Source organism: Lissotriton helveticus, chromosome 9, assembly GCF_964261635.1.
Source record: "Lissotriton helveticus chromosome 9, aLisHel1.1, whole genome shotgun sequence".
Taxonomy (NCBI): Eukaryota; Metazoa; Chordata; class Amphibia; order Caudata; family Salamandridae; genus Lissotriton; species Lissotriton helveticus.
Window position 1 is genome coordinate 909,121,957 of NC_136070.1, and position 21,939 is coordinate 909,143,895.

Consider the following 21,939-nt stretch of genomic DNA (forward strand, 5'->3'; position numbering starts at 1 on the left):
TTCTAAAGATGTATCGACACTGGGTCCAAACAAATGCTGTTCTTCGAAAGGCTGATTTAAAATAGTGTTTTGCACCTCTAGTTTAAATCCGGAGATAAGTAGCCATGCATGTCTGCGTAAGAGCACACTAGTATTTATTGCCCTAGAGGCGGTGTCTGCAACATCTAGAGCACAGCGAATGGAGGTGTTTGTGATGATTTTACCTTCTTGAATTAGGGTGTTAGCCCTGGTTTTATACTTATCAGGGAGATGTTCCAATACGGTTTCCAGTTCATCATAATGAGCCCTATTACACTTTGCCAGTAACGCCTGTGTATTGGCAATCCTCCAAACATTAGCCGCTTGGGATGCAATCCACTTACTGGAGGCATCTAATAATTTAGCTTCTTTATCAGGGGGTGGGGCATCCCCTGAAGTTTGTGAGTTGGCTCTCTTTCGGGCGTTAGAAACCACTAATGAGTCTAAAGGGAGCTGTCCTTTAATATAAGCTGGGTCAGTAGGGGCAGGCTTATATTTTTTCTCAATCCTAGGATTGATAACTCTGGCTCCGACAGGGTCTTTAAAGACCTCTGGGGCATTTTTGATTACCCCCTTGAGCATTGGTAGTGTTATTGTGGACCTTTGCGAAGGTGTGATAGTGTCCATAAGGAAGTCATCATCTACGGGGTCATTGTGCATATCTACCCCATGAAACTGAGCAGTCCTGTGTAATAGCTATGAAAATCCTATGGTGTCGTCTGGAGGTGATGGTCTAGAGGGATAAATGTCCACCTGAGGCACATCAGGTGCACCTGGTGCTTTATAGTGTACCCAGGGGTCATGTGATGGTGAATTAGGATCCCTAGGGTCTTCAAATGGTTCTTCATTGTCTCCGTCCCCAAAATCCTCATCCTCATCTAAAGGTGGTGGAGTATTTTGGGGTAATGGTGAGTTTATAGGAGAAATGTCAGGGCCAGGCACCAATGGAGGTGGTGAGAAGTCCCTTATGGGAGAAGTCTGGGCATTTTTCTTTTGAGGAGCTGGAGCTGGAGGGTCCAATTTCCTCTTTTTAGGCGGAAGTATTATTTGACCTGTTTTGGGGTTTTGTAGAAGAGTCTTTTGGAATGGGTCCGGCTTAAAAAGCTCTTCATCATTAGTGTCCATTTTAGGAACTGACTTTTTCGTGTCCAAGCGTTTGTTTGTTGTAGCTTTGGGAGGTATTTTTATCTCCTTTTGCTTTTGATCAGAACCTTTCTTTGGTTGGGGACTGGAATCGTTTTTCGGTTCGGAAGATTTAGGTTCCGAAGATTTTTTCGGTACCGGTTGTTTAAGTTCCGGATGTTTTTTCAGTTCCGGTTGTTTAGGATCCAGATGTTTTTTCGGTTCCGGTTGCTTCGGGCCCAAAAGGTTTCTCGGTTCCAGCTGCTTTGGTTCAGAGTGTTTCTTCAGTAGGGGTTGCTTGGGTTCCAAATATTTTTTTGGGCTCCGGGTGGCTAGGTTCCGAACCTTTCTTCGGTGGGAGTTGTTTCGGAACCGGAACATGGTCAGAGTGGAGATAAGGTTGACTTTGTTTCGTCTTCTTTGCCGGGCCAGAAGGCGGGGCGTGATCAGTGTTAGAATAGCGCCCACCTAGGCCCGAGGGTGAAGGGGTTACCATAGCCTTGTCTGACATGGAGGGGTGAGAGGGGTCAGTAGGGTCCACGTCTGTACTTACGACCCATTGACCTGGTGGAATGCTGTTGTCATCGTCTGCTTCGTCATTGGCCTGCTGACCATCGTCAGGATCGGGGTCTTCGGCTTGCGAATCAATGAGCAACTGTTCCTCTGTGTCTTCTTACTCCTGTTGATCAGGAGTCTCTGGAACGATGTTGTCGACTGGAGGCGCTAAAGCTTGTTGACTTTCCTCTGTAATTTTATCCTTTTCTTCTTTTTTCTAAATAATTTGTCGTCGTAACCATGAGTTAGAGAGCCGGGATTAGTGGAATACTACCTCCTTTTTTTGGCGTCTCTATCTGACTCCAGGTAATTTGTCTAAGGATACTGATAGTATAGCAGCAACCTAGTTTAAATTATCGGACAATATATTATTTCAGTCCGGTCTTCTTTCTATTTCTTAAAGGTTTACTTCCCGCCTGAAAGTGTTTTATCCAGATACATGTAACATTGTGGAGCGTTTATTTTTCTGCGGCCTCTTTTAAATAGGTAACTTTACAACTATCTAACTCTGATCAAATTCAGACACTCATTTTGGAATTTAAAAAATAGAAACAAACACATGACAACAAATTATTTTACTATATTAATTTACCTTACAGTGTGAAAAAGGAAGGTATTCTACAAATAGACTCTCCGGTTTACGTCTACAATCATTGAATCACGATGCTATAAACAAGGAGCTATATGTAAGTCAATTATCCTGTTGGTACTAGGATCTTTTGATCACAAATAAACCACTATACATGTTTTTGATAATACGTTTTTTTATTGCAGAATTATCAAGTGGAATCAAATATTAATTTAGACTGCTCATAGCTACCGTGAACCTAACGGATATTACAAATCAGTAAAGTAAGTCCACATAATTTAAATCGGATTCGAGTTCTTTAAATAAATGGGTACCTCTTGCTATGTTAATAATGATTTGTTAAGCGCACTGACACCGATTGGTTTCCTGGTGCTGATGAAGACAGAAGACGTAGCTGGAGGTTTATGCATGCAGGATTAATGGTATGCTTGTTTGTAGAGCCAGGTCTTTAAGGCTTTCCTAAATGAGATGAGGTCAGGGCAAACCCGGATCTCAAGGGGGAACGCATTCCACAGGCGAGGAGCCAATGTTGCAAATCTGCAGCCGCCAGAACGCTTACGTTTGAAAGAAGGAGTCTGTAAGAGGCCTAGAAGGGCTGAGCGCAGATTGCGGGACGGGACATGCTTCATGATAAGTTGATCAATGAATTTGGGGCTTTTGCAGTGTGAGGATTTAAAGATCGTACACCCTGTTTTAAATGTGCAACACTGGGCCACAGGAAGCCAGTGAAGTTTCATAAGCAATGGGGTAGCCGGTTGCCATCTGGGTTGGCTCAGAATCAGTCTGGCGGCATAATTCTGTACCATCTGAAGGCGTTTCAGCAGATAGAGGGGTAGGCCTAGGTAAATGGAGTTCGCATAGTCCAGGTGGGACAGCACAGTGGCGATCACCACCTGGGTGATAGCCTCCGGGGTAAGGAGGTGCCGAACTTTCTGGATTTTCCTGAGTTGGAAGAAACACTTGGAGACCACCTGGCCCACTTGTGTTTTTAGTGAGAGATCACTATCCAAGGTGACTCCAAGCGTCTTTGCCGAGGGGGAGGGAGTCGGGGCTTGTCCCATGTCAGGTGGCCAGTAGTGGGAGCCCCAGTATTTGACGCTGTCTCCTGTGAGGACTAGCTCAGTTTTTCCCAGGTTTAATTTCAGGTGATTTTGATCCATCCAAGCTTGGATGAATCTCATGGTCAGTTGAAAATTAGAAATAGAGGTTTCAGTATTGTCTATTGTAAAAAGCAGTTGCAGATCATCTGCGTAGTTATATATGTTTCTTTGGCTTATACATATCATTACGGGCCCTAGATGCAGATGAGCTCTTAAATACAAGAAATGGATTGATATATATATAATCTGTTTGTCTATGATGGGAGTTTATAGAAACTTTGAATTTATGTCTGTTGTTAGGATATGTTTTTTATATTTTTTTTAATGTAAGATGTGTTCATAATGATTATACATTGCTGCTAATAACATTTGTATATAAAATGTAAAAGATGGTAATATAATGTTAAAAATATAAGATAAAATTGTCACAGAATTTCTATTTATTATTTTTCTCAGGTAATTGTGGCGATATTCCTGAAGAAGGCGGTAAGTACGCCAAAATGCGCGTCGATAATATCTATAGATACTGCCACTTCTAATGTAAAAATTGTCTTTAGATGTATTTTTAACTTTTTTTTGTTAGATATAAATGAAATGTTATTATTGTTTTGTTTTATATATACACTATGTTTTGTGTTATTACACAATTTTTAATTGAATTGTATTTTTTAAGAATTTAAGAAATTATTCAAATGAATGGCGTTTAGACAAAAATGTATATGTTTTGTTAATTCGCCCACATACATTTGTTTGGACAACCGTATATAATTGCCTAGGAGGTGTTTTTTACTTCATTCAGGCGCTAAAGCTTGAGCTATGGCCCGTTCGAGCCTGTCGATCCCTCATGGTTTTCTTCAACTTGAAGGAGGTGCAGGCCAGGCTGTGTCGACTCTCGTGTTGTGGCTACAAACAGAGGTTGCAGACTTGGTGCAGATCAGTGTGGGGGAATTTGTGTCCACACTGAGGGCACTTTTTGAAAGGTGTCCTTTCCATCGGCCAAGGGCCTGATGGCGCAGGTGGCCCAGACAGCCCCTGTGGACAACCGGAATCGAAAGATAGAGGATTTAAACGATGCGTGTCAAAGAGGGATCGCGATCGAAAACAATACCGATGATAGGGTTATGGATTGCGCGTCGAAAGGTCGATCTGTAACGAGCCTGTCCGGGAGCACGACAAACACAACTGAGCACAATGGCAGAAAAAAACTATCTGAAGATGGAGTCGATGCCCATGTGCACTATAGTCCATAGGAAGAGTCACCTATCTTGTGACTACAAAGACTTCTTCCAGGACAACAACAAAGTGTAATCATCTGGACCCACCACCAGATGGCGACCTATGCATAGTGTGTAATCTGCAGCTCATATGCCTCGAACATATAGTTATCTCTAATAACTATAACTCGTGCCCTAAGGTAACTAAGATGAGATGCATTTAGATCGATACAAAGCAATGATCTTTAATGGCCTAAGCTCCAACTTTGATGCAAAACAAAATGTTCCTTCAATTGTTCTTAAAAACTGGAGTGCTCTTAGTGACAATAAAGGGCCCCATTTAAGCTTAAGAGTCAAAAGGGGCACCTAAACAGTTACAATTGTCCACTTTTAAGACTGCTGATCCCTCTATAAGATTTTTTATTTTGGTACTTTTATGCCCAAAGAATAAAAGAAAGGACTTTGACCAATTTATCCTTAAATCTAAAGAGGGCATGAACTCCGTGAAGCCATCCAACAGCCTCTGCAAATCATTTGCAGTCCTAGCTATGAGGACTGCGTCATTGGCAGAGAGGAGGATAGGGATGAAACGGTTTCCCACCATCGGTATGTCTGCCTTCTTTTGAAAAAGGTGCTTCTCGAGTCCATTTATATACATTAAAAATAAAAAAGGCACTAAAATACAACCTTGACAGATTCCCCGACTGCAATATTTGGCAAATGTGCAGTTTCCATAAGGAGAACTGTGAATTCTTATGGAGGTATCCCAGTGTAACCCCCAAACTCTCTAAGATATTCCACAGTTTTGAGCGACTTAGTGTGTCAAAAGCGCTTGTTAAGTCCATATATTTGAGAAATGAAAGGCGCTGTTTTTGGCTTGTACAGATTTGCAAATTAACATTCAGAATCAAGTAAAAGGATCTATGGAACCTACAGGCCACAGGTTGGCCAATAGTTTCCCTCAGCTCCACCTGACTGCAGGCCACATGTTCTAGTGCTGCGAGACACACCAGTTCTAGCCCCTCACATGCAAGAGGTCTACTATGCTCTAAATAATAAAGCAGCCCACTGGCTAAGAGACACATCCAGGTGGCATACTGAATTTTCTATGGCGATATTAATGGTCAGAAGAACTTACTGCATTGGGCCTGTGAAAAAGGAAGCGCCTGGGGATTGTACTATCATCAATTTTAAGTCACAAAAATGGATGAATCATTATTAAAGTATTTTTACCCCTAGCAACATGGTTTAGGGCCCATCCAGGTTCTGCCATTAGGATACTTTTTCCATCCACATCCATGCAAGAAAGTACATCATATCTTGGGGCATAGACTCAAACTTTTAATGTAGAAGTCTGAAACTCTTTTGCAGCTCTTGCTTCACTTGAGGACTTGGACTGACTTCACCCCAGTCTGGAGGGGGTTGCCCAGCTTGATTTGTATATTGATGCGCAAGGGCCTTGGAGACAGGCCCTTCTATTGATTTTGTGGCCCTTATGCCCAATTTAATGAACCCTGGGGACGAAGGGAAAGGGCTTAGGAGTCCTTCATGGAATACCACAGGTCCGAAAAACAAGTTGAATAATCTTGACAGGCTATCTGTAACACATAGCTCAAAAAAGGGACACACATAACCTACCTGTACACTACAGAAAGCTCAATGGTGCTAGCAACTAACACACTGTAGTCCTCAGGATCTTTCTGCTCTCCAGAGCCCCCTGCAGGAGAATACAAGACAGCATTGGGTCAATGGCACATCTAACCAAACATAACCAATATCTGCAATTGGGCTCTTTGCATTCATTACCTTCTTGTACGTCTTCGGTCTCCCAGTAGGATGGTAAGGTGAACACAAGGACTCTGGAGATAGGACCATCCTGCTGAATGTTCCAACTCTGCAGCACCACTGCAAACACAAAGTGTTATTAAATCAACAATGCATCTATCTGGGGACCTGTAAGAGTGGTTATGTGTCAGACTAGTTCAAAAACACCATCTAACATCTAGAAAATGTGTAGTCACATCTCTCTTCGTCTCCGTTTTGCTTTCAATATAATCTTGTGACAGTTTTAAAGGCGTGTCGTGTAGAGTACCAATAATCAGTTTGCTTTAGAGTCTATGCTATCCAAACGTGAACTACAAAGAAACACATTAGCAAATGCACTGATGCTCTAAAGGGAAATGCTACAAGCATAGAATGAACACGAGACATGAGACGGTGACTTCACTGAGTGGTATGGCGACAAGGACAGCTGATCTTACAGGGTAAAACGTTGGTCGGGGCACTGGACTGAGAGTGATGTGATATGGATAATGCTTCTCCATAAGAAACTATAGTAAAATTGCATAGCTCTTGCAGAGTAATGCTGCTGTAAAGGGAACTGGACTCCTTGAATGACATTGCCTTAAAGGAAATTGCTGTCACCGGACAACAACATCACGCAGAAATAGCAGGCCACGCGATAGACTTGCTATTGTAATAATTCACAATGCTTTCACTAAGGGCAGCTCTACAAAGGTGCACCGCCCACACATGGAGACTACTGCGGCACACTGCTCTAACTGAATGACACAGTATGTGAGAGCAGTGTGCCCCAGTGCAGACACTGCCCAAAGGCAACGTGCTCTCACATAATGAAACTGCTACGGTACACCTTTCACACACAGGAACACAACATAACGTGTTTTTGTAAAGCACACATTCACCCTGAAGGGTATCTTGGAGCAGATCTTAATTGTTATCCAACTCAATGGTACTCATTTAATAATAATCCACATTTGTAAAGCGCACAATCACCCGTAAGGGTCTCTCATCAACTGCCAAAGGATAAAAGGCTCAGCGGACCCGGTGGAATTCCAGCCTGTAACCATAAAGTCAAACACGGATCCCTAAACCACTGGACCTGGCTTTGTGACACTGTAAGAAAACACTCTCACACAGCAAGGTACACTTCTCTCATACAGCGTCACTGTAAGAAAATATACAAATTTCACACAGTGACATTGTTTTGATGTACACATCTACAACAGGAACACTGTACTGAGATATGAATTTCTAAAAGTGGCAAGTACTGAGGCACACTGCACTCATGCAGTCAGACTGCACTAATACACAGTGCTTTTACAGTGACACCATTTTAAGGCACACTGCTCTTAGAGATGCACTAAATTGAGGCACCCTGCTCAGGCACAGTGAAACTGTACTCAGGCATACTGGTCCCACGTGGTGACACTGTACTGTAACTAACAGCCCTCACTCAATGACTGCACTAGAAAAAACTGTTCACAAAGTGACAACATATGGAGACCTCTACTATCAGAGAGTGATACTGTTCTAAAGGACAGTGCTTTCACTATGTCTTAAGGGACATTACTTTTACAGGGTGGCACTGGGCAAAGAAACTCTGCCTTCACTAAGTAAAACAGCACAGCACTAAGGTTGTCATGACTCTCAGAACACGATACTGAAATAGAAAAGACTCTAATTTTCAGAGAAATTCTGCCCTACGGGGCACCACTTTTAGAGTGATTCTTTAATAGGAACCCTTGTCTCAGAGTGATAGTGCAGTAATGGTCACTATTCTCAGAGACATACTTTGCTAGGAAACCCTGCTCTCACAGAACCCTACAACCACGGTAATCCACTTATAGAGCTATAAACATTTGAAGCACAATGCTATTCCGGGGGAGCACTGCTTAGTGTATTTATTTAAGGAGGGGTTTTGTATACCATGGCGAGTTGTCGGTAACACCATAGCTCCTGCAGGTACAACGCGGCAGACTGGAATTACATCTTGACTTTTTGAAGTAGAAGTTAGTGTCCAAAGAGGCAGGTGTGTAACCAGGTCTGGATTTCCATATCCCTTTCATCGGGTTCCACGTGGTAATTTCAGTTCCAATAATTACTCTGACATTGATTCTGGGAGATTAATAAATCAATTATTTTGGTATCTTTCTCTTCATAATGTTGACACAATCATCTATGAACATTTTTAGTTTCATTGGTTACTTACATTTAGTTTGGCAGTTGGAGGCAGTTTTGATTGATATACTCTGCTGTGCTGTTTTCAGTCTCTTTTACTATGTATTTATGAGGGAGACACCCTGAACTCCCTGTGCTCTGTTCCTATTCCTTCCCTCCGTATATACAATTTTTTTTAAACTATTTGGTTTTGTTTACACTTTTTGTTGACCTAGCCCCTCATAAATATCTGAACCTTTCCTACTGTTTACCTTAACAGACTGCCACATGCAAAATGTCACACCTTCAACCCTGTTCCTAGACAATCTCAGCCACAGGTGGTTCTGAAAGGTTCAATTACAGTACTACTAGTGGTTGGGGTGGGTTCTTAGGTTCAGGTCAAGAGAGTTCCAAAATCTAGGTCTTCTACACTCAGTCAGTCAGTCAGTCAAACACTTTTATTCGATTTTTAAAAAATCATAAAAAGACACAGGATACATTTCAAGGGTTACACGTACAGAAAAAGTTAAATAACACAGGGAGAATATTTACATAATATGTACATAGTAATTCATAGTTCATAGCAGCTGAATGTAAAGTGACATGAGCGCAAGCAGTTCCTCTATACAAAGAATAGATAGATAAAAAAGTTAAAAAATTTCGTTAATAATCAATCCGTTATTACATTTTCTGCGCTTTTTATTGATGCGTACTCCTGCTGCTAAAAAACTTGCAACATGAAAGGTGACGTGTGCATTGTGCAAAAGTTGCAGGAATAAGAGCGCTGGCTTCACATGTAAGAAGCGGGCCTCTCTAAGGATGGGGACAAGATATTTCCTTCTGATTTTACCATAGTGATCGCAGAACATAATAAAATGTAAGGTGTCCTGGGGTGAGAAGTTATCACAATCACATGGTTTATTGTTTTCCGGCGTCTCCCATCTATAGTATGAGCCCAATAAAAAGTGAATTAGATTCAACCGAAATCTAATTAAAAGAAAGCGGTGGAAAGAGTTGTTTACAAATATCAGGTAGGGTTCTGGGCCTGGGACGGTTTTCAATCTGAAATTCCTTCTCACTGTAAATTTCATAAGTTCAGTTTCCTCTCGCTCTGAAATAAAAAGGTTCATCAGTGAATCCTTAACTATTTTAACGTCCGCTTTGGTTATGCTCATAGGTGAGTAAAAAAGGTCAATGCGTCCCACCTTTGCTAACATATTTTTTACATACAGCATCCAGGGGATCTTAAGGACTCCATCCAAATTTAAACAATCTTCTAGAATTTTATGATTTAAAGAGATCTCTTCATTTAACCAGGTTTTGAGCCAAATAGTAACCGGGGCAGATTTTATCACATCAGAGACATACCCAACTCCCAGTTCTGAGTGGGTGGAGAAAGTAGGGGTAGACTGGGGAACAGAAAGCAATGATCTTAAAAACCTGTTTTCTGCCCTTTGAATGGGGACAGGCTCTATGTATCCCCAGATTGAAGCCCCGTAATTAGCGATTGCGATGCTCTTGGCATTATATACTTTGAGGATCGCGCTCGTCGGTCTTGAACCCAGTTTTCTGGCAAAATTCAGGATGGCTCCTGTCGATCTGCTTAGTGCATTGGATTTCGCCTTAAGTTGGGGACCCCACGTACCTTTATCGTCAAATAGGACGCCCAAGTAGGTAAAAGAGGGAACCCTCTGGACCTCCTTACCTAGACAGACCATGGTTATTGGTCTCCTCTTTATCCCTTTTATTCCCATGATCATGACGTGAGATTTTTGTGTGTTCACTTTTAGGTCTAGTGAGGTCATGAATTCCCCAAAGGAGGCCAGGAGTTTATTCAGGGCAACACCAGTTCTCGCCAAGAGGACCGCGTCATCCGCGTACAGGAGAACTGGAATGTTAGTGTCTCCTGCACGCGGGACGTCGGCGCCCAAGGCAGAGAGAACCGGCTCGAGGGTGTTTATGTACAAAGTGAATAGGAGCGGGGCAAGAATACATCCCTGCCTCACTCCTCTCTCGGAGCTGAAGGAATTTGTGCACCTACCGTCCCTGGTCACTCTCACTGTGGCCTCCAGCCCCTGGTGTAAGTCAGCCAGAAAGCCCACTAAGGATTTATCAATGCCTATCTCCAGAAGGACCCCCCACAGCCTCGACCTGTTGACCAGATCAAAGGCTGAGGAGAGGTCCATGAAAGCCATATATAACGCTCCTTTTTTGACTATGGTGTATTTGGAGGTTATCAGATACAAGTTTAAGCATTGATCCAATGTGCTTCTTTTGGCCCTGAAGCCATATTGGGCGTTCGAAAGAATTCCCCTGCCCTCCAGCCAGGATGTTAATCTCCCCAAAATGACTCTGCCCAGGATCTTAACAGCAGAGTCAATTAGGGAGATAGGCCTGTAACAGGCAGGGTCATTCTTGAGGCCTTTTTTAAAAATGGGTATGATGATAGAGGTTGCCCAAGACTGTGGTATCACACCTGTTCTGGCTGCATTAAACACATTTCTCAAAATCTTTGACCAGAATGTGGGTGCTGCTTTGTACAGATCGGCCGGGACCCCGTCAGGTCCTGGGGCCTTGTTAATAGATGTCTTATTTATTGCATCCTCTATCTCTTCTATTGTGAAAGCGTCAATTGGGTCAGCATTAGAGTGGTCAGGGCTATCCTGTGATAGACTTCTACACTCACAGAACTGCTCCTCTGTTCCATTCTTTTAAAGAAACACTGGTTGATCAATCGTACCAATAGCAAACATTTGTGTTTGGTATATAATGAGGAGTCCGCTTCTGTAGGTGGGCTGGTCCTTTTCCGCAGTACACTTTGAGAATAGGACACAGGACCTTGAATTTATTGCCCGCAACGGTCATTATTGTAAAAATCATAGCATCCTGTGCGAGAACATAGGCCAATAAATGATTTTAAAAACAAGCAATAAACAAATAAATAACGTGATATGTACAACCTTATCTCTCTTTTCAAATTCTACATTTGATCATTAATTTGTAAATGTTGTCAAACCGGGGTTTGCAGTCTCACTTCCACAATGACAGAATAATAAAATACAAAGACACTGAATATGTCATCGAAAGGCTAAAAGCAACTATCATATGTAGGAAGTACAAATATAATCAGTACCAAAGCATTAAGTTTACTGGCGAGAGTTGCAGGAAACCCCTTTCCTTACTCAGGGAGAGTTACTAGAAATGGGGACTAAACCAGGATATCTTCATTATTATTCAGAAGTGCTGAATATCACCACCCATGTGCAGATCCCATAAAAACATATTTCTGTGGGGCTAAAACCACATCTCTTAATAAAGGACATCAAGTTAAGGCCTTCATTACAAGTGGTCTGGTAAATAAGTCGCCAGAATACCGAAAATGTCCATTTGGGCCTGATTTTAAAAAACACATTTCACCTGCTTGCGGCTGGCTCTAATATTTGTATGAAACACTCCCAACCAGTGGTGTTCCCGCTCGGCTTGTAATCCCAATGAATCTATGGTATCAACTGGCCACGCGGAATGGGGGGGCCAAGACTTGTTCAGTGACGTCATCCTTGGATGCTTGAAGTCTGTCTGATCTGAAAAAGATGCCATCCGCACGGTTTCACAACTAGACATTAAATTACTCACACCCCACTCCATGCACCTTTGCTCACTTGATCCACGTAGGAGACACTAACGAAGCCGCTCTGGCAGCCATAGGCTGTGATGCGCCGGCTGCAGTCTGAAAGGTTGCACACGTTCAACCACAGCACACTGTCAAAAAGAGGATAAAGATGTAAGGAAGCAAAGTAAAATAATAAAACACTCTTGTGGCCTAGAGACAGTAAGCTTGTGAGTAGTCTTTACAGCCACTCCCAGTCCCCAAGCTTCACACTCGTGCCCTCTATCGACTGCACCACTCTGGAAAATGCAGAATATTTAGCACAGTAGGTCTAACATGTATATGATGTAAGCCAAGAACATTAAATAGTCCTGCTTTATCACAAAATTCAATTTGCTTTTCTTTTTTGATTCAGTCTTGCATCACTACCACGAACTGCTCCAACCCTGGCATTTTCTAATTTGAACATGGTGATTCTTTAAGTGGTACTCAAACCTGCAAATGATTCATTACCCAGAAGGAAGGTGGATTCATAAAACAGATTGCCATACAATCAGTACAAAAGTTCAATTAATCACTGAGCTAATGCTCTTCATTGACCCAATGTCACACGTTTGGTTTATAGGTTGGAAAACAATCATGCAGCTTCGAAAAGAAAAAAATACCCAGTGCTGATACAGTATAAGATAAAGAGAGTAACATTGCGAGAAATATTACATCAATATTCAGTTAATTTTCATCTTTCATTTCACTTTTAATGCCATGGTTTTGTTAAGCTGCCTAATTTTGCTGTTCATGTGAGTGGTTTTGCGTTGTGTCTCTCACCATTTCACCTTTCTCCTCACTATATGCCTAAAACCCTTTGCAAAATCTCACTTCTTTCATTAAAGGATCCTCATATCATTAAAAAAATCACCATCACAATGCTCCCACTATCCCTTTCCTTTCTGCTATCTTATCTCTCATCTCACTTGTTCCATCCCTCAAACTTGACTTCCACCATGCAGGGCTGCAATGCTCACTATGACATATTACAACATTGGCATGCTGGGAGCTCCAGTCAGGACAATGTATATTAATGGGAGAAACAAGATAAGGATTTGTGGAGATGGATGTGGAACGACAAACCCCCAGGATAGTTTTACAGATCCTGTGTAGGTCATGCTATAACAGAGGGATTGCACTCCCAGACCTGAGAGCGTACTATAGAGAAACTCAACTTCAATACATTTAAGAGTGGGGATTTGTGCCACATAGTGCGCTTGTCACCCAAACTGAGAGAGCCAGGATGACCCCAGGGACATACATTCACTATATGAGCGATCGGCCAGGAAAGACAACCCACCCCGACTAGGACCACGCTAAAAGCAAGCGTGGGACGATGCCACCAAAGCACTGGGATGAAGAGGGAGAATAACTCTGGCGACAAAGCTGTGGAAAGGTGAGGCACTCAAAGAGGTCAGTGGCTTGTCTGAGTTTGCCCAATGGTAACTAATAGGTATAGAAACCTTAGGATTAGAGGGGGTGAAATTAAGACGTTCAAAGCACTGCAGGAAGAATTCCACTTGACACCCACCCAACAATATAAATATGCACAATTGACCCACACACTGAGTGCTGAAAAGCAGTAGTAGGACAATAACTGAGAGCACAGCCCCTGGAGACTTGGGTTTGGGGGGCGAGATCACCCAGTAGCCGGTCTCCCAACTCTACTGCACCATCATTTAAAACACACTAGACAACCTGCAGGCAGGGCTGGCTTTCTCGTTGGTGGCGCCCTGCGCGACAAGGTTTGTTGGCGCCCCCAATGACCTCTTTCTCCACAGATTCCCTCACCAACACCCTTGAAAAGGGCCCCTTAAGTCTCCATAACACTCTCTGTCATGCATTTCTTTTGTTTCATAGCACAACTCATACCCGTGTAGGGTATTAGAGCAGCAGGAGTCACATGTCATCCATGCTGGTAGGCAGTATAGTTTAAGCATGCTTGGTTTGGAGAAGCATAAACTCAGAATTTAAAATGTAACACAATGGTTGAGGGTTGTCTTTACTAATAAGAATTGATTTCTACCAAATGAACCCTTTTTACAACACCAGGATAATGAAAGACTGGGGAAAATACTCTCTAGCCTATACCTTGAAGTTTGCATGCAGCTCTTTGATGACACTTAATAGCCAACGATTCCATTTTTGGATCTTAACATATATACTATTAGTGACAAAAGGATCTCTCTGACAAAACATTAAACCACTGATCGAGCTACATTATATGCACTTATGATCTGCATGGTACACGGACTTTGCAGCAAGCATATTAACCCGGTGCGCTGCCTTATGATTAGTCAAAACTGCCACTAGACAACACCCCGATCTCTCTCCAGGAAGAACATAAATCACAAGAGCAATTTTGACACTTATTGTTGCCTGAAAATTGCTGGGGGCAAGCAACGCGGCCGCAGATGATTTTAAAATTTAAATATACTTGAAAACAAGGTTCCACCCCCAGTCAGCAGACGATGCGGTGGCAACAGTCACACCGCCCTTGAACTGGCCCTACCTGCAGGCACTGAGGGCCAGATGAGAGCGATTGGTAGGCACTTTGGAAGATATAGATAGGGCGGTATCCCTGATGTGCTCAAGAGAAGTGGCAATCAAAGCAAAGTTGAGGCTGATACAGCTAAAAATACTCCATCAGGTCTATTACAACAGGAGTCAGCTTTATAAGATGGGACGGGCCGAGAACCCCAATTGCATACACTGCATCATAGAGGAGGGCACATTGCAACACACTCTCTTGGGATGGCCCAATTTTACAGGGTAATAAGGAGTTGATACTCCAGGAATTAGAAACTAGATGGGAGATGGAGATCCCCGGGACACCCCAGCTGGTGATAATGTGAATCCGTCAGCAATGCTGACTTACCTAGGGCAACAAAGAGCTTTTTGCATGTTGGGCTTCATAGTGGCAAAGAGGGACAAAGAACAAGTTTGGGGCAAGCAGCAGGTTCCTACATTAGACAAATGGAAGGCGGGAATGAACATGGGCATGGAAGCAGAATGAGTGGTCTACAAAGTGAGCTGATGTCCCAGGAAATGTAATAAGATATGGGGGAAATACAGAACGTACTACAGCTTGGAAGAGGAGTCCAAAGATCCGGAGGCAGCGGAGACTCTTGAGTGACACTGATTGGGAAGTTGGGATGAAGACTATGACCAGCAGAGGCGGGAGGAGTAGAGGGTCTAGAAGCGTGAGGTCAGGAGTCAATGGGAGAAGGGTAGCCCACCTATTCCTGATCGTAGACAATGTATCTGACACAATGGTATGCGGTGTTATGTGGCAATTAAAATCAATAAAAATATGAACTTAAAAACAATAATGGGAGAAACAGACCATCTGCTCCAACGCACCAACTCTGAGTCTTTCAGTTTAATTTAAAACATTATATTCTCAGTTTGAGGAATATACTAACAGTGCTACAGTCCTTCCTCCTCGGGCTATAATGGCTGTTAAAGGTCCTCTCCAATATAACCTAACATAGAATAGATCGATATCATTTGCAGGCAAAATTTCTAAAATGCACTAAATGGTGCTTTTTCCGGACATAAGAACTTAAATAAAATAACAGATTAAAGAAAATGTGGCGCACACGAAGTACTGTTGAACAAAGCTGCAACCACAGGAGCAAATTATGGCAGACAGGTGAATCAGTCAAAGGTGTAACCTGAGTTAGAAGACTAATGGAGTTTCAGACACTCTAACAGAGAAATTAAAACAGACAGAGAGGAGAAAAGAAACGACTGCTCAGTAGGCAATGGTATCTGCATTTTGAAATCATCAAATGCCTATTGAGAGTGATAAGCTTAAAAGAAAGTAATGGGTCAGAGGAGAAGCAGAAAACGTATTGCAGTGCGTCCGTGAAAAGGGAAAAGCGCTGAATGTAGCTCACTCTTTGAAAATGGAAAGAAAGCACTGCTTGGTAAAACCAGAGTTATTCTTTACCATCAGGATCCAGCATGCCCACACAGTCAGTATGCCTTGCATCTGGTCATTGCTGCGCTGGAAACAATGCAGAAGGCAAATGGGTTGGGCCTATTGAGTGCAGACGAGGGCTTCCCAACACACTAGTATTTTGGCTTGCAGTAATATGGTTAACGCCTGCTTTTTGTCTCAAGACCACCAGCTATCTTCTCAATTAAGCGCCATACTGAATTATACAAAAAGTGATGTGTGGAATGCGTGATTGAAGCTCAGCAACTGGCTTCATCCCAGTCCATCGCTATTTTGCCACCATGCCACCTCAGTTTCGACTCAGCCATATGCAAATCAGTCTAGATATTGCTGCAATAGGAACAGGCCAGGGCTTCCCTGAACCAGAACAAAAGCATCCCATGCCCGGTTTCACCCCTATTGGGGCTTGTGAGTCGGTACAGCTTGGTTCCAAATACCCGTCTTCAGTTGCTTGTGTTCCAGCTGAGATTAATTCAAGTATTCCACCAATCACCTTTTTGTATACTTCAGGGTGATGCCCTAAGTGCGATGGATATGCCTAGACGGGGGTCCCTTGCTCACTGTGCCACTGGAACCTAGCTACAGGTGACCGAAGAGCCCAAAACAGGACAAAACTGGTCCTGGGTTGCTGTATGCCAGTTCAGGTAAGTTCTAGCCTAGCAGTTCAGGCTGGACTGTTCCTATTGGACAGTGTTAAGGCTAACTTGTTGATGGCTGGGTCCAAACAGAGGTGGCATGGAGGAAAAAATAAGAATGGACAGGGATGCATTCCAGAGTAATATCCAACGGCTAAGGTTAATTCAAGCATTCCACCCATCACTTTTTGTACACTTTAATGCGATCCTCTCATTAGAGATGGACACTGTCAATTGCCGTTATAGTGCTCATCACCTTACACCATGCAAGCAAATCACCCCAAGTGTGAGTTTTGTTACTGGGGCACTGGGCCTATACCAGCCAGACAATCAAACCAAATCCAGAACTGAGGCAGTAACCAAATAAGAAAATAACATTCAGAAAAAAATAACAAAAACATGAAAAAAGGTTTATCTGCAAAGGTCGTGAGGGTCATTCGAGCATGCTCATGCTGGTCAGCAAATCATAACATCAGAGGGAGCATTGCTCAAGTCAATGGTTCTCTTGTGAAGACGCTATACAAATAACTAAAGTTAACTCTCTCCACTTGCTGATTTTGTTCAAGAAGGTGAAAGTTGACTAGAATGATATGGGCACTGGCGCTCCCCTCCAACCCTTCAAGGGGCGTCTGGAAAATACTTGCTAGAAGCACTACTACACCGGGGAATCTAGTTAAATTCTTCCAAATCAAACCGCATCACCCTAAGGATTTTAAGGGCCCAAGCAGGACATATTTGGAGCCCCCTTTCAGAATGGCTTTGAATTTCATTACATATTTTTTGCAAATTAAAATCTTCATGATGCCATGCAATATTGAATTGCACTTAAACATTCAGAAGTGGGGTTACACAAAAACAGCAGAAACATGTGTTGCCCAAAATTGTAAAGGGTCCCAAAATTTCTTAGAAAGACACTGTAGAGAGAAAGCATGAGATTTAGAGCTAGTTAAAGCGATGGAGACTGGTTGAGATAAAGATATATTCAATGTGCGATAAGGAGAGAAAAGATCACTTTGCTAGGAAAGGGCTCCTTCAAATGCGGGGTCCTGGGCAACTGCATAATTGGATTGTACCTTAAAATGTAATCTGAACCAAACACCCACACAGACACGGAGGCTGAGCTTGTTAGTTGATGGTAGCCAACTGTGTACATCGTGTGAGCAGATAGACTGGGTGTCAGTGTTGTAAGACTTAAATTGAATATCAATCTCAAGAAAGAACAGAATGGGGGCGTGGCTTAGCGGGCGATCATGGCGGACGTGGCTTCTTAGAGCTCCCGCCGGCCCGGTGATTATCCTACCAATTCTCCTGGCCCCCGGACCCGCAAAGCATATCGGAGTTGGGGCACAGGTAGCGGACGACTCAGGGTGCATTCCGGTGCCGGGACTGGCGAGCCGAGACCCTCCCTGGTGGTGCAGTGAGCTGGAGCGGCGGGCGGCCTAGAGCTGGTCGGACGAGCCGGGGCCTCGATTTTGGCGCACCCGGATCGGAGAGCCTGTCCTGAGGTCCGCGGCGCCGCTTCCCTGCCACGATCCGGCGCAGCCTGCAGCGGGCGGACCATCACGGGCCCCCCTGCCCTTCCACGCGGAGCAAGCCAGGAGAACTAGCGCTGAGGGGCGCCTCGGCGACGCTGCGGCCTACCTGGCCTTGGAGGAGCCGGGGCCTCGAGTTTGGCGACCCCTGCCCGAATTCGCATACACAGATCCTTGGCCCGGAGGTGCAGGCGCCTGGGAGCCCCGGGGACCGAGGGGCCAGGGGCGAGCCCTGTCTGGTCTGCTGTCTCTCCCAATCCGGGGATTGCCGGAGCTGTGGGGCCCGGAGGCCTGGACTGCAGCGGCCCGTGCTGCATTGGGGGTGCCCGGCGTGGACCTGGTGCCGACCCTCAGCGAGACCCGACGGACAGTGAGTGTTGCCCCCCCACCCCCCCACAAATGGTGCTGTTGTGACTGCTGAGGGACGCTGTGCCCGGGGGGGTCACTGGGGGCCTGGCCTAGACTGCCGGACCTGGGGGATCCCCTGGCAGCCACTGGGACACGCGAGGTACACCGAAGCCAGCTGGCATAGAGCGGAGGGTGCCCCGGGAGAGGCTGGCACGCGCTGGGACCTGGCCTGCGGGGGTCAGCGGAGTCGCGTCTGGGGAACACCCCCCCCTTAGCACCTGAAGTGTACGACAGTCGGGGGCGTGAGGAGGCCATCGCTGGTGAGGGTGTCCTGCTCTTGATAGCTGTTGGAGTGAAGGTTGCCCCGCCGTCAGCAGCCGCCGGCGCGTTTGGGGACAACTCGGCCGGACTCAGCCTTCGCCATGACCAGGGGGGGTGGAGGGCCCGCTAAGCAGGGGCCCATCGACAAATTCACGGAACCGCATGGCGGGCCCGGAGCGCAGGGCGGCCAGGGACCGGGGCCGGACAACGCGGCGCTGATGGCAGCCATCACCCAGTCAAGAGACATGCTGGATGCTAAGATTGGGGCTGTTGGGGCCGATGTGACACTTCTAAGGCAGGACCTGCGCAATGCAGTGGAGCGCATAACTGAAGCGGAGTCCAGGGTCTCAGTTGTGGAAGACGATGTCGGGACCCTGAAGAGGAAAATGGCGGCGATGGAGAATATCCAGAAGGGTCTAGCACTTAGGGTGGAGGACGCCGAAGGGCGGGCGCGCAGGAACAACCTTCGCTTTGTAGGTTTTCCGGAGGATTGTGAGAAGGGGGACATGGGACGCTTCCTTTCTCGATGGCTGGAGAGCTGGCTCCCTCCGGATACCCTGTCCAGATGCTTCGTAGTCGAACGCGCGCACCGGGCCCTGACGCAGAAACCGCCGACAGGTGAACGACCCAGGCCGGTGATCGCCAGGATTCTGAACTTTCACGACCCAGACGTTATCTTGCGAGAGGCGAGGGCCAAGGACTCTCTTTCATTTGAATCCCACAAGATCATGGTCTTCCCCGACTACACCAAGATGGTGCAGCAACAGAGACGCTCCTTCCTGGACGCCAAGGCTAAACTCCGGGGCCTAAAGATACAGTACTCCTTACTCTATCCGGCCCGCTTGCGGGTGGTCTTCCAGTCTAAAACTCACTTCTTTGAGACACCGGAAGATGTTTTCAGGTGGACAGATGAGACAGTGAGGGTCAGGCCGCATCCCCAACCGGGCCTTGATCCAGGCCACACGAGTGACTCCTCGCAAACCCAGAGTGACCACCAGGCCCGTAGCCGGAAGAGTAGGAAGTCCAGGTCCAGGCGCCGCAACGCCTCCAACACTGGGCGCAGTACCGCTGAGCCAGCTGATCCGGACGCTTCGGGGGGCTCTGGATGAGGGCAATGGGTGGTCCTGACCGCCTACGGATACCAGCCGCTCCAGCGATGGCAGTGGTTCCACTGGTGACTTGCATACCTGGCGACTGCATCATGTGCTAACTGTTACGTTTTCTAACTGTCCCACAACAGGTTCAGACTCTGGGACGGGTTCGGGGTGCTCCGATACAGGGGCCGCTAGCCTCCTGCATAGTTGGGAGTAGTTAGGGGGAGGGGGGAAGCTTTAGAGTCAGTGGGTGTTCGGGATCCATTGGTATGGTAGGCTTTGGGCGCTCTGTTTTGGGCCCGAAGCCGCCCATATCGCGACAGGTACTTCAATGTTTGGTGAGGTATAGGGGGGGGGAGGGGGGCAGTTGGGGAGCTTGGTTGGGGGACAGGTTGGGGTTGGGGTAGTTGGGGGGGTGGGGGAGGGTGGCACAGTGTCTGCATTACTTAGGCTACTTTCTTGTGTGTGTGTGTGGCTCCGAGAGCCCGGGTCCTTACATCTCCTCCCCATTGACTATGGTTGATCACCAACGGTCAGGCCTACCAAGGGCAAAATTGCGAGTGGTGAGCTGGAATGTCCGGGGGATGCTGGATAAAATTAAGCGAGGGGCGGTGCTGCAGCTGGGGAAGAGGGAGGGGGCGGATGTCCTCCTCCTCCAGGAGACGCACCTTCAAGGCACCAAGACCCTTAGTTTACAGAGGTATGGCTATCAACAGGTGTTTCATGCCGGGTTTGCAAGGGGGTCCCGGGGGGTGGCGGTCCTGATACACCGAAGGCTCTCATATGTACACGAAACTCATTGGGTAGATGCACATGGCAGATACGTGTTTGTTAAAGGAATGATTGGGAATGAGCCGATGGTCTTTGGTAGTGTATATGCCCGCCCCCGCTGCAGGATGCCCTTATTGAGACGTTGTTCGAAGTGTGGATCGGTATCCCGGATGTTTTGGCGATTGTGGGAGGAGACTGGAATGATGTGATGGATGGGCGGATGGATCGCTACAGGCCCGGTAGGGAACCCCAGACAGCGGCGCCGACGAGGCTTCATGGCCTGGCACAGGGCATGGGTTGGACCGATACATGGCGCTACCAGCATGCCTTGCGCCGAGAATACTCCTATGTGTCGGCTGTGCACAAGTCCTTCTCTAGGCTAGACTACCTGTTCGTACCGACTCCTTGGCTGTCGAGGGTCGCTGCCACGGCCGTACTCCCCCGTGGCGTCTCGGACCACTCCCCCGTGTCCCTTGACCTGCTGCTGGACAGGAGGCGACAGCCCTTCCGCTGGCGCCAATCAGCGTGGCACCTACAGCAGGATGGATACCGCACACGTTTGCGCGAGTCTATCTCCGATTATTGGACAGAGAATGGCGGGCCAGAGGTCGACGCCGTCACCCAGTGGGAGGCGATGAAGTCGGTGCTCAGGGGAGTGGACATTGCCTGGTGTGTGGAGGCCCGAAGGACCCATCTGCGCGAGGTGGAGGAGGCGGCGGGGCGGGTTCGGGACCTGGAGAGGGACTGTACCGCGAATGACACGGACGAGGCGGTGGGGCCGCTCCTGCAGGCACAGCAGTTGTACTCCTCCCTGCTACACAATGAGGCGCGCCAGCTTTGGCTGGCCACTCAGAGCAGGATCTATCAATGGGGGGATAAATCCGGTACCATGCTATATAGACTTTGCCAACACACCTTCCGGCCCCAGGCTCTGCCGGGCATTTGGGATGACCAAGGTGTCCAGTTGACGGCCCCTGAGGCCATAGCTGCCAGCTTCGCGAGGTATTATGCCGATCTTTATGCCCCCCGTGAGGTCCTCTCAGCGGAAGATATAGACAAATTTT

General features: G+C 46.1%; 1 protein-coding gene across 1 annotated transcript in view; it reads right to left on the minus strand.

Annotated features, from left to right (window-relative positions):
• The window catches only part of KPTN (kaptin, actin binding protein), a 226,918-nt gene that overhangs the window by 65,059 nt on the left and 139,920 nt on the right, over nucleotides 1–21,939 (minus strand). Inside the window, exons 7-9 of the mRNA XM_078661083.1 lie at nucleotides 12,208–12,317; nucleotides 6,405–6,503; nucleotides 6,237–6,315 (exon numbers count right to left, since the gene is read on the minus strand). Of these exons, the coding sequence (XP_078517209.1) occupies nucleotides 6,237–6,315; nucleotides 6,405–6,503; nucleotides 12,208–12,317 (288 nt within the window). The remainder of the gene's footprint in view (nucleotides 1–6,236; nucleotides 6,316–6,404; nucleotides 6,504–12,207; nucleotides 12,318–21,939) is intronic.